Source organism: Mobula birostris, chromosome 27 (genome assembly GCF_030028105.1).
Source record: "Mobula birostris isolate sMobBir1 chromosome 27, sMobBir1.hap1, whole genome shotgun sequence".
In the NCBI taxonomy this organism is placed as follows: Eukaryota; Metazoa; Chordata; class Chondrichthyes; order Myliobatiformes; family Myliobatidae; genus Mobula; species Mobula birostris.
Genome location: NC_092396.1, coordinates 11898076 through 11911977, shown reverse-complemented (window position 1 = coordinate 11911977; position 13902 = coordinate 11898076). Strand labels below are relative to the sequence as shown.

Sequence of the window (13902 nt, the reverse complement as noted above, 5' to 3'; positions counted from 1 at the left end):
GCTCTGGGCCTGTACTCGCTGAAGTTTAGAAGAATGGAGTGGGGTGGGGTGGGGTGATCTTATTGAAAGCAAATGAATATAGGTAGGCCTAGATAAAGTGTACATGAACAGGATGCTTCTTACAGGGGAGAGTCTAGGGCCAGAGGACACAGCCTCGGAACACATGGACATCCCTTTATAATGGAGATGAGGAGGAATTTCTTTAGCCAGAGATTGCTGAATCTGTGGAATTCATTGCCGCGGAGAGCTGTGGAAGCCAAGTCATTGGGTATATTCAAAGAGAAGGTTGATAGGATCTTGATTAGTAAGGGCATCAAAGCTTATGGGGAGAAAACAGGAGTATGGGGTTGAGAGGAATAATAAGACCATAAGATATAGGAGCAGAATTAGGCCATTTAGCCCATCAAATCTGCTCCACCATTTCATCATGGCTAATCCAATTTTTCCCTCAGCCCCAGTCACCTGCCTTCTCCCCATATTCCTTCATACCCTGACCAATCAAGAAGCTAGTAAATAAATCAGCTGTGATGGAAGGTGGAACAGAGTCAATAGGCCAAATGGCCTAATTCTATTCCTATGCTGTATGGTTTTACGATTGCAGAAAGAAGGGAAGATTTAAGAACACAGAACTGACACAACGCACTATGGCAGTCAGGTTTCTCATAGCACAGTGTTCACATAAAACTGGCATGCCCACTACACTCAGCGACCTCTTTGTTCAGTACCTCCTACACTAATAAAGTGGCCACTCAATGTATGTTCATGGTCTTCCACTGCTGTGGTCCTTCCACTTCTAGGTTCAACGTGTTGTGTGTTTACAGATACCTTTCTGTGCACCTTCTATTGTAACAGCGTGGTTACCTAAGCTACTGTCGACTTCCTGTCGGCTTGAACTAGTCTGGCCATTCTCCTCTGACCACTCTCATTAAGAAGGCATTTTCACCCACAGAGCTCCTATTCACTGTACGTTTTTTTTTTTGTTTTCCACAATATTCTCCGTAAACTCTTGAGTCTTGGGTGTGAAAATCCCAAGAGGTCAGCAGTTTCTGAGATACTCAAATCACCCTATCTGGCACCAACAATCATTCAGCAGTCAAAATCTCTTAGACCACATTCCTTCCCCATTCTGATGTTTGGTCTGAACAATAACTGACCCTCTTGACGATGTCTGTATGCTTTTACGCATTGAGTTACTACCACATGATTGGCTGATCAGATATTTGCATTAACGAGCATGTGTAGGTGTACCTAATAAAGTGGCCACTGGTGTAAACTTTTTAGTCAAAGCAAATCACAATACAGTATTGAAATTTGTTTTTAATATAAATGAAACATGCCCTGGATCTTTTGACGAGCAACCATTGCAAATACTTGTAAGAAAACATTTCTTACTATTAAATTTTAGGACAACCTTACGGGGACCAAGAGAAACCAATGTTCATTCTCGCAGGGCAACAGACTGCTGCCAGTATGTGACACCGAAGTTACAAATGCAAAATACATAGGAGGAACAATAGTGGGGTCTTCCACATCTCCCCTTCCCAAAGAATAATTTCATTGTCCTCTATGTGAAGAAAATCATCAGTTGAAACAGAATACACCAAATACCCGGAGTGCATAAATAGACATACATGATCTGGAATTACCTCTGGTGGAGCAACCATTTTACAATTTGGAAGTTTTAAAAAATAGTATCAATTTTACATCCACCTTTTTCTCCTTCTATACATCCATCTAAATGGTATCAGTCTTACAGGAATGCCTATTAACAGTGTTACCCTTAAAAATTATTTATCTTAAAAAAATAAAAATAGAAAACAATAGTTAGTGATACCAATAATATTCAGACACTGATGCCAGATTTTTCCAGTTCTCTTTCAAATGTCTGAAAGAACTTTAACCACTGTAAAGGACATGAAAATATTTTACTGATTCTTTGGCGTGACTCATTTCTTCCTGTGTGAAGTATAAAATCCCCTTAGTAGTAAACAAACGTAGAAACACCATTAATTTTTGGGAAGGTCCACGTTCATTCCTAGGATGTGGATCCAATTGAGTCAGAATGAAAAGTCATGTAGCCCGAAGAAGCAGAAGGTGAACTTACAAAACTGTTGGTGCTTCCTTTACTTTCTATTTTGCTGAATTTTTCCTGATGGTCCCAGGAGACGCAAAGATCTGTCCGAAAACTTTTGGAGGCTCCCTCCTTAATGCTGGGGGTGGTGACCGTGGACAGGTGACACTGGGCTTCTGCGTCCTTTGCAGCCACGTTTGGGTCAGTGGGGAAAGCAGTCACCAAATATCCCCTGGAGGTGCAGCACTCTTTGCCCTCTGACAACCGACGGAGAACGTGAGGCTCTCTTTCAAAATTGGTCAAAGGAAAGTGGGAAAAGGTGACTGAATACTGTTCATATTTTTCTGGGATGAGTGTTACAGATGATGATCTTAGTGGGGTCTTCATGGGACTAGGGACTGGAGTTTCATCAATGTAGTTGATTATTTCATCTCGGCTGAAACATTTCAAGTCATCGGAAAGATATTCCTCCTTGGACAGCTGCTTTAGAGAAATGACACTATCCGCAGATTTCCTCCTTTTGTGGAAAGAAGCGCACTCGTCATGTTGGGAGATTGGGCTGCCTCTTCTCCTTTCATGTCTGGGGGAGCTATAGTGCAGAACTCCTGTTATGTTCTCTGAAGAGCCCCATCTGTGAAGGTATGAGGTGATCTGGTTTGTTGCCCACACGTCTGTCTCGTCATGGGAATAGCGCCTGGTTGGAGGAACCTAAGAGACATAGAAGAGAACGTGGCAGGATAAAGGAAATCTTATTGTCCTCTCAATTAATTGACTGGCTTGGGTAACAGCTCCTCCCAATCCAATTTACACTCAGTCAACACATAAGCAGCCCTGCTTGATTACACTTTCCTTATTGAGCCCTACCTAAAACACTTTCCTGTAACTTGGAGGGGAGCTCCATGGTAGGGCAAACTAACCAATCGCTTGGTCTCACCTATCACCTGCCAGCTTGAACTCCTTCCCTACCCCTCACCAACTTCTTATTCTGGCTTCTGCCCCCCTCCTTTCCAGTCCTGATGAAGGGTCTCAGCCCGAAGTGATGACAGTTTATTCCCCTTCATAGATGCTGCCTGACCTGCTGAGCTACTCCGGCATTTTGTGTGTGCTACTCGAGATTTCCAGCAACTGCAGAATCACTCATGTCTGTACCCGTGATATTCTCCTTCTTTCCATTTGCAGAAGTCATTTGTCAGATGGCACAGAAGCTAAAGGGTTTAGGGTTAGGGGTAGGGCATCACATTTGTTTTATAGCTATGTGCCCATTGAAGCCAGTGCCACCTCAGTGTGGTTCTACAATATATATGCAGCATGGGGCTATGTTATTGTAACACAGAATGCAGAGTGACAGAAATATCAGCAATTAAGCAGCAGGGTATAATAGCTCTTGCTTGACTTCCACATGTTAGCACACCCCATTCAGTAACTTCTTCCCCATGTGCAATGCAACTATAAAATCTCTTAATAATTATCAGCAATAGGCACTAATGCAAAATATCAGCTATGATGAGAATCTCTTCCTCCTGGATGCAATTGTTTTTTTTCTGTACATATTTCTAATTATCCTTGACATAGTAACCGTATTTTTGCAGTTATCGTGTAATATATTGCAAGAAGATAATTGGACAAACAAAAATGCACAAAAATCTGCACAGCAAAGACAAATTATAACTTTTCACAGAAGGTGAGCAGACAAATTTGACATCCAGCATGAGAGATACAGGAGAAAGTGCCTCTAAGCTAGGTCAGATAGGTAGGTTTTAAAGTATCTTAAGGGAAGGGGTTGAAAGAGGCAGTCCCATGCTTAGGGCCCAGCCTCCTAAACAAACAACTGCCAGTGATATGTGCATCTATGGCCACACTGTAAAAGGAAATCATGGGTTGCTCTGTACATTGGGGGGTGCTTTGGGGATGTGAATGACTGCTCCATAAATGCAAGCTCCACTTAAATTAGTGAGTGTTTCTTAAAATGAAGGGCTCAGAAATCAAAGAGGGGAACTTGCATTTATATGGTACATCCCACAAAACATTACAGCCAAAAAAATCCTCTATTGTAACATGGGAGCTAAACTATACACAGTAATTTCCCATGAATAATCACATGATACTGATTGCATTATATGTTTTTTTTTTGTGATATTGGTTGAAGAAGAATTGTTTGGATCACTGTGCTCTTCAAAATGGTGGCCTGGCATTAGGTCCCAGATTAAGAAAGATAAACTGTGCAGTATTCAGACATTTATGCATTGAAGACTGAATCTGGATTTTCTGTATGGAACCTGAACTCATAATCTGACTCAGAATCAATAGTTCTTCTTCTGAATCTTAAACTGTCTTTGCCCATTATACTTGCTCCTAGTTTGGCAATGAATCTTTCTGAACATTCTCGGCCTTCTTGAATCACATTACCCATGTCCCTCTGTCTCCACATCATCCTTTATCCTTTATTACTTTCCCAAATCTCTAGATCTGAGGTCCAGTGAGTCCCATTTAGTAAATCATTCCGCCACTGGCAGCCATGCCTTTGGTAATCATCTACCACTCTACCTTTTGATTCTCTTTCAGGACACTTAGTGCAATCTTGCCCTCCAACCATGCTTTGGTTCATCTGTTCTCTTACCTCCACTTGTGGCTTTATGTTAAATACTTTTCTCTTCAATAACCTTTGCTAGATGTGCCTTGGGATGTTTCAAGTGTTAATAGGGAAATTAAAATGCAAGCTTCTTTTTGCATGGTTGACAGACTTTCAGGACATCCACCAGAGAAATCATGGGTTTGAATCCTAACTTGTACTGAATGAATTTATCTCACCTGTCTGAGGTGTCCTAGTGACCAAAGCAGCCTCGGCAGGGGGGGGGGGGGGGGGCGGGGGAATTGCTGAATTCCCAGATTTATGGTTGACATTCAGCCATTTCTAGTTGAAATGAGAAGACCCATTCCTCTATCATGAAGCCTACCTCTCAATCAAACAGGCAGGTACTCGGTGTTGGGGGTAAAATGTGAATTGTGGATGTATGGTCAAGAGAGTTACCTGTTCATGAGGCATTGCTTCTCTACAGTCAGGAACCTTCAGGAGAAGAGGGGAGGAAACAAACCAGGAATAAATCTCTGACTTTCATCACAAGAACCACAATTTAAAATAGTTCTAGGAAACATAATATATGATTGTAAAACAAGGTAAATCAGGCTACAGCTTTTGATCATTTGAATAGTGGTGTCCTTTTTCTCAACCAATTGAAATGTGGACTGCATACTGCTTAGTGTACTCCTGCTGGAGTTTTCCAGTTGACCAATTTTTAGAGGATCAGTGTGAGGAGGAAGACATACCGTGGATTTTCTCAGATCAGTTTTAAACAAGTCTAATTTTTTTGGTGAAGTGGAAAATGAGTCAGTTATTTGCAGAACTAAGGGGCGCCAAGCTTTGAGATATTCCTGGACAATTCGCTCATGCCATCCACAGCAGCTTGCATTTTCATGCCACCTTCACCACATCAGGAGATTAGAAACTGACACTGAGTCAGAGAAGGTGCTATTATCATGGTGTGATTATAAAGACTGGCGGAGATGGGAGGTACCAAGATTTAGGGTGGGACTCCTTAAGTTAAGTGAAGGTGATGGCAGAGGTTTTGAAGGCTCACATTGTTTATTGATGTTTGATAGATAGTCATGCTCTCCATCATACATGAGCTCAAGCGGGAGTTTACAACGTGGCTCAAAACAAATGGAGTTTGGAGAGTCAGCAAGGCCTACTCTGTCAACAAGTAGGAGCACATTCCATATCCAGTATAAATGTGATTTGATATTGTGCCATGTTTAGGTTGTTAGTGCAATGGTTGAGCCTTTGACCTGATATTTAGTGAACATGAGTTGCTGTGTTACTGGCTCACAGCATCCAAGCTGTTCACTTGGAGTAGATGATTCCCGAAGGATTCCCCTGACGTGATCCTTTTTCGTAGTGGATGGGAATTTGGGGTCATGCTTCAGGAACTCAGGGCTGGTCGCAGTCTTTTTGTTCTCTTGAAGTCCAGTTGATCATCTTCTCAACGTGCAGGGCATCTAATATCATTTTTGCCCTGAATGGTAGAACACATATCCATCAATTATGAGGGCAAAGGGAGGAGCCAGGAGTGTGAACTGGAGGAACACAGAATTCTCAGAGCAAGAGAAAGTTCCAGAAATGTGGAGGGTAGAGATTACAAAAATTCTCGGTAATTTTATTCTGAGCATTAAGTACAGAAAGTGATGTGTAGGCAGAACTTGTTATATGTTGTGATGTCAACCAAGTTAAGGGCTAAAGTTTATGGGGGAGGAGAGGATAGGTCAACTGTAGAAGCAACAAAGGCACATATTCAGATTTCAACAATGGTCAGAGACAGAGACGGGCAGTGTTGTAAAGGTGAGTCTTTGTGATGGAGCTGAGGCGTGGTTGGGTTCAAATTAATGGCATATTGGCACCTTCTCTGTGAGACATGCCTGTTTATTCTAGCATCTGCAAGGCCAATGCAATTCATTACACAAAATAATGCAACACAACAAAACCACAGCACATAATCATATAGATGTAAATGAGATAGGCAAACAATAGTTGAAATATACACTGGGGTGACATTGATGAAAAGCAACTACAACGCTATCAGAACCAAAGAGCACTACCTTTCTTCTATCCAAATCAACGTTATTAATTTTCATAGAGAATGGATAGTTGCTTTAATAAGTGACATGACAATAATATTCATGATTATAAATTATGTTTGTCGGCTAGGCACTTATGATAGAATACAAGACCGGAGGTATGGATTATGGAAAACTAACCCTGAAGAAGAGGTTACAGTTCACCTCTTCAACAACACGCTGTCAGATAGAGGGGAGAAGGTTCAACATGGTAAATCTGCTGACATCTTGCATCCCTTCCTGCCCACTTTTGACATCTGTCCCTTGTACTGGGAGTTGCCCTATCAGCTTCTTCCTTTTGTTGGTCTCGGTGGCTTGCTCGGTGATTAGGCCAGGATGAAAGGGGTGCTTGTTTGCAGAGACAAAGGGCTGAATGATAAGACTACTGATTTACATGAAAGGGGAAGGAGTCAGCACCTTCAGTGGAGGGGCGTACTGGCAACAACAGCAAGTGATAACTAGGGTGAGAAGTTGGAAGACCAGTGGGTTAAAGCCGTGACAATCCTTACCTCCATCAGTCTTGCATTCCTTATTATCTTCAAGAGTTTAAAACCCAACCTTAGTATCACCTAATGACTACTTCCTAATTTATCTCCACTTCTTTTCAATCTTGACGGATCCTACACTAAGGGTCTTGGCCTTTATTCTCAGTTTCTCAACAGTAGTGAGGAAAGGAAACGCATTTATATCATGCCACTCCCGGAAGAAAGAACCCATAATAAAGTCAGCCTCCTGGATATGTACCAAAGCAACATTCCTGGTACTCGACAGTCCATTACATGGTACTGGGCTGCTTCTCAGCATGTAACAGTCCATTAATGAATGACATAAAGCAGCTAAGGATATTTTAAGGAGAAAAATTAGGTCAATCTTGTCCAAATCTTTTGCTGCAATTCCAATTTTCCATAAAAACAGATAATCCTCCATGGGAACTGAGTCAAGCAGCACCCAGCGCACTTAACATAGCTCCGTGAAACTGTGCCAAACGACAAGCCCAGACACAGTGGGGGTATCTCAGAGGCCCACTGGGTAATTCATTTTGCTGGCAGTTTTGAGATTCGTGTTTGTCTTAACATCTGTAAAAACAGTATAAAAGCATATTTTTAATCTTCGGTGTATCTAAATACCACTGGAGTAGCAAGCCCAACTAGATACTGATTCCAAAATGTTATATTCAATCCCCCCCTACACACACAGACACCAGACCCACATCCACACCCCAATCCCATACCCCATGATTTAATATATGATGAAGAAGCAATGTGTGTTGTTCCCTGTGTCCAATGAAACAATGGAGGTTCCAGAATTTAACCCTGGTCTGTCCCACCAATCAAATGTTGGTGCATGACCAGCGAAACACTTTGTAAAATATTCATTTTTCTTGGATGACCAAGTGAAATAAGTGAGACTTGATAGGGCATGGATTGTATCTGATCTATGCAACAACTCAGTTATTCAATCCCTCACAGAGCCCCACAAAGAGACTTTGAAGAATAAAATCTAAATCAAGATGTGGTCTGTTAGTCTTAAAACTGGATGCTAAAAGATGGCATATTATGAGAGGAAGGAAAATGGCACCCTAATTCGGAGACCTACGAGAAGAGTTAGAACATTGCAGAATGTGATTTGGATGAAGGTGCAATTATGAAAAAGACACAATTGCTTGGAACTTGAAAGAGTGAATCAGCAAGTTATGTTCCAATGAGGTCCGGTTAAACACTTGAGAGCTGTATCCAAATCTTTGAAATGAGTGTATGGAGAAGTAAAGTTTGTTGAAGGAAACGTATTGGCAAAGATACAGCTGTTCCATCAGAGAAGGCACCAAGGCCAAGAACATCATTAGAGGGTCTCAGTGAATAAAACAGAGACAGAAAAGCCAGCTCAGGATGAATACTGTAATGTTGCTGGAGGAGGTACCCCAGACTGATTTCACTTTCTGACCGGCAGTCTGGAAAATCACAACCTGAGCTTGCCTGGTAACTCATCGCAGATTCAAGACACCAAACCTGTCTTAATGCTTTTGATCATGCAAATTCCAGTAATTAATTTTGGCTACTGATTCCAAAAGGTTGATTTTATCGCTACCATTTCAAAAAATTCCGTTTTTTTCAACAGGTAGATGTGAGCAAGTTCTATGAATTTGAACTCTTTCCAATAATAATAGCATTGATTCCACATAAATCTGTGCATTGATGATCAATGATTTTAATGTGAAGTCTCATGGTGAACAGTGATGATCATTGGGATTCACACTGAACAATCTGATTTTACTTCTGGGAAACTTAGAGCGTGGGGACTACAATCACTTCTCTCTGGTCTCATTGCTCAGACTAGAAGGCGTCACTTCGGACTCTCAGAGGAATTACTCCACCTCTAACATCAGCAGCCATATTTTTTGATAATAAAAATTGAACTTGAAATCTACAGAAAAGTCATTATATATCCATTTAGACAGTCCCTTTAAGAATACCAGTGTCTGCAAACCTACTGTTCTTTGATGACTTTGGTATATCTTATTCCTTTGCTGCATCCTAATCAGATCTGATATCTTTACCCATAAATCTGCAGGGAAAATTAATATATCCTGTTCTCTTTTATGTAGGTGGTGTGGTCTCCTTCCCTCTGCTTGCCTGCAGGTCACCCTTGGGCAAGGTGCTTAGACCACCCTGATCAGGATCATGTGAAGCCATGGGAGCAGGTGGTGGATGGTCGTATGAGCAGCTGGTGCATATCACAAGTTCTGGCTATATGCGATCACTGACAACAGGCAGACAATCTCTGAAGAGTATTGATAATATCTGGGGTCACCTGTCTTGTAAGGTCACTGCCTAGAAGAAGGCAATGACAAACCACTTCTGTAGAAAAATTAGCCAAGGACAATCATGGTCAAGATCACGATCACTCATGTCATATGACATGGCACATCATGATGATGATTCCCTTTTGCTTTGAGTCTCCAAACAATGGGGCTGTCATATTTTCAGCAGGATTTGAAAAACAGGGGTAACCTTATCTCTGTGAAACAATAACAAAATTCAAAAGTTCACAATTCACACTTAAAAGAACACAATGCAATTGCAAATGTCAAAGGTTACATAACCCTTTAATCAATGACCGGAATGATTTATTGTGTCCAGCCTTGCTAGGAAGAATGAAACGCTTACACCTATGATCTACCTCTCTGCTCTCAAGAAGTGGGTCTCAGTAACCTGCTCAACTCTTTTCTACTAGTGTCCCATATGCTGAAAATCAGAATCACTCTGAACTGTTGAGTGCTTTTCTAATCAAGTCATCAATGTTCACTACAAATGTCCCTCCTGTGGAAATATAGGAAACTAGTGGCTTTACCGCTGTGATGAAGCCACACTCAGACTGGAGGAGGAGTACCTCATATTCCATCTGGTAACCTCCAACCTGAAGGCATGAACAATGATATATATTTTTTTATATTTCTGATTATTTCTCACCCCCTCCCCATTCTTTCTTTTTTCCATTCCCCATTCTGGCTTCCCTCTCACCCCTTTTCTTCTCCTCACCTGCCCCTGGTGCCCATCCTCCTTCCATTTCTTCCATGGTCCCCTAGCAGATCCCTTCTTCTTCAGTCTTTTCCCACTTCCACCTATCACCTCCCAGCTTCTTACTCCACCCCATACTCCTACCTCCCTCTCCCCTGGTCTCCCGCACTTGCCAGATTGCACTCCTTCCACTTAGTGACCATTTTATTAAATAAAGGCATCCGTTAGTCTTGCGAGACCATGGATCTGTGCCTGGAAAGTCTTCACTCTCCAGGGTGCAGGCCTGGGCAAGGTTGTATGGAAGACCAGCAGTTGCCCATGCTGCAAGTCTCCCCTCTCCATGACACCGATGTTGTCCAAGGGAAGGGCATTAGGACCCATACAGCTTGGCACCGGTGTCATCGCAGAGCAATGTGTGATTAAGTGCCTTGCTCAAGGACACAACACATTCTCTCGGCTGGGGCTTGAACTCACGACCTTCAGATCAGTAGTCGAATGCCTTAACCACTTGGCTACGTGCCCACAAAACCATTTTATTAGGTACATCTATAACACCTGCTCATTCATGTAAATATTTAATCAGCCAATCATATGTTGGCAACTCAATGCATAAAAGCAGGCAGACATGGTTAAGAAGCTCAGTTGTTGTTCAGACTAATCAGAATGGGGAAGAAATGTGATCCAAGTGATTTTGACCATGGTGCCAGACAGGTTGGATTTAGTATCTCAGAAACTGCTAATCTCCTGGGATTTTCATGCAAACCAGTCTCCAGAGTTTACAGAGAATGATTTTGATAAAAGGAACAATAGTGCAGACTATTATCTAAATGGGGAGAAAACTCAGACGTCAAAGGTGCAGAGGGACTTAGGAGCCCTTGTGCAAAACTCCCAGAAGGTTAATTCACAGGTTGAGTCTGTGGTAAAGGCGGCAAAAGCAACGTTGGTATTTATTTCAAGGGGATTAGAATATAAAAACAAGGAGATAATGCTGATGCTTTGTAAGACACTAGTCAGGCTGCACTTGGAGTATTGTCAACAGTTTTGGGCCTCGTATCTCAGAAAGGATGTGTTGTCATTGGAGAGAGTCCAGAGGAGGTTCACAAGGATGATTCCAGGAATGAAAGGATTAACATATGAGGAGCGTTTGGCAGCTTTGAGCCTGTACTCACTGGAATCTAGAAGTAAAATTTAAGGGACGTCATTGAAACCTACTGAATGTTGAAAGGACTAATTAAGGTGGATGTGAAGAGTCAGGTTCCTCTAGTGGTGGTATCCAGAACTAGAGGGCACAGCCTCAAAACTCAGGGGCAACCTTTTAGAACAGAAGTAAAGAGGAAATTTTTTAGTCAGAATGGTGAATCTGTGGAATGCTCTGCCACAGACTGCAGTGGAGGCCAGGTCTGTGGGTATATTTAAAGCGGACGTTGATAGATTCCTGATTGGTTGGGGCATCAAGGGATATGATGAGAGGGCAGGCGTACGGGGTTGAATGGGATTCGGGATCAACCATGATGAAACGGCAGAGCAGACTCGATGGGCTAAATGGCCTAATTCTGCTCCTACGTCTTATGGTGTGAAAAACAAAAAAGAACTTCCAGTGAGTGGCAGTTCTGTGGACGAAATTGCCTTGTTAATGAGAGAGGTCAGAGGAGAATGGTCTGACTGGTTCAAGCTGACAGAAAGGCGACGGTAACTCACATAAACATGTGTTATAACAAGGGTGTGCCACGGTGCACACGAGGGCAGAACATGTCCAATCTTGACGTGGATGGGCTACAGCAACAGAGGACAGTGAGCATACACTCACGCAACCTGAACAAGCCTGTGTGCGTCTGGGAGTGAGCTTCTGTGTGACCTTGGGGGGCACAAACTGAGAACCAGACCACAACTCAAGCCCATTTCCTGACCTGATACAAATCCACTTGCAGGCGATTGCACTCCTAGACCAAAACTAAACCCAGCCTGACCTCAACAAGTAGCCTCTGTTAGCCTAGTTCCATTCTCACTGAAAAAGTCGTGGCCACAGTGCTATGACCAGTACTCGTGGTTACTTCTGCTGCTCTGCAAAGGTATAACCTTCGCCCTACTCCTGCTTCTCACCCACGTGCTACCATACATAAGACCATATGACATAACTGCAGTATTAGGCCCATTGAGTCTGCTCTACCATTTAGCCATGGCTAATCCATTTTCCTCTCAACCTCATCACTCCCCATAACCTTTCACGCCATGACTGATCAAGAACCTATTGATCTGTGTCTTAAATACACCCAATGATCTAGTCTCCACAGCTGCCTATGGCAATGAATTCCACAGATTCACCATCCTCTGGCTAAAGAAGTTCTTCCTCATCTCCATTCTAAATGGATGTCCCTCTATTCTGAGGCTGTGCCCTCTGGTCCTAGACTCCCCTAACATAGGAAGCACCCTCTCCACATCCACTCTACCTAGGCCTTTCGACATTTGATACGTTTCAAAGAGATCCGCCTCTCATTCTTCTAAATTCCAGTGAGCACAGGCCCAGAGCCATCAATTGCTCCTCATATGATAACCCTTGCATTCCTGGAATCGTTCTCATGATCCTCTTCTGAACCCTCCTGAATGTCAGCCATCCTTTCTTAGAAAAGGAGTCCAAAACTGCTCACAGTACTCCAAGTGAGGTCTCACCATTGCCCTATAAAGCCTCATCAATACATCATTGCTTTTATATACTAGTCCTTGCTTTTTTATACAGCAACCCTAACAGAACGCCATGAGTCATCGGCAGCCAACCAGAAAAGGCTCCCTTTATTCCCACCCTTTGCCTCCTGACAATTAGCCAAGGCTGTATTCATGCTAGTATATTTTCTGTATTACCATGGGATCCTAGCTTGTTAAGCAGCCTCATGTTTGGCACCTTGTCAAAGGTCTTCTGAAAATCTGGGTATACAACATCTGTTGATTCTCCATTGTCTATCCTGCTTATTACTTCCTTGAAGAATTCCAACAGATTCGTCAGGCAAAATTTTCCTTGAAGGAAACCATGCTCACTTTGGCCGATTTTATCATGTGCCTCCAAGTACCCCAAATTCACATCCATATCATTCAACTCCAACATCTTCCCAACCACTGAGTTCAGGCTATCTGGCCGATAATTTTCTTTCTTCTGCATCCCTCCCTTCTTGAAGAGTGGAGTGACATTTGCAATATTCCAGTCCTCCAGGACCATGCCAGAATCCATTGATTCTTGAAAGATCAATACCAATGCCTCAGCAAACCCTTCAGCCGCTTCTTTCAGAACCCTAGGGTGTAGTTTATCTGGTACAGGTGATTTATCTATCTTCAGACCTTTCAGTTTGCCAGACACCTTCTCCATAATAATAGCAACTGCACTCACTTCTGTCCCCTGACACTCTCGGACTTCTGGCAAACTGCTAGTGTCTTCCACTGTTGAGACTGATGCAAAATACTGAGCCAGTTCATCAGACATTTCCTTGAACCCCATTGCTGCCTCTCCTGCATCATTTTCCAGCGGTCCAGTGGTCAAGTAGCACTTACATAGAGGCTTGTGATGAAACATATCAACAAAACAAGCCTAAGAAGTGATTTGGATCCACTCCAATTTGCCTACCAGAGCAACAGGTCCATGGCAGATGCCATCTCATTAGC

At 42.6% G+C, this 13902-nt stretch overlaps 1 protein-coding gene across 2 annotated transcripts in view; it reads right to left on the bottom strand.

Moving 5' to 3' along the window:
• Positions 1-1343: 1343 nt before the first annotated feature.
• Positions 1344-13902, bottom strand: part of gpr153 (G protein-coupled receptor 153) — a 108636-nt gene continuing 96077 nt past the window's right edge. The window contains exons 7-8 of one of the 2 annotated variants that reach the window (XM_072245119.1): positions 5100-5135; positions 1344-2779 (exon numbers count right to left, since the gene is read on the bottom strand). In XM_072245119.1, coding sequence (XP_072101220.1) covers positions 2036-2779; positions 5100-5135 — 780 coding nt within the window. In that variant the 3' untranslated portion in view covers positions 1344-2035. The remainder of the gene's footprint in view (positions 2780-5099; positions 5136-13902) is intronic. The other variant, XM_072245120.1, reaches the window with a different exon arrangement.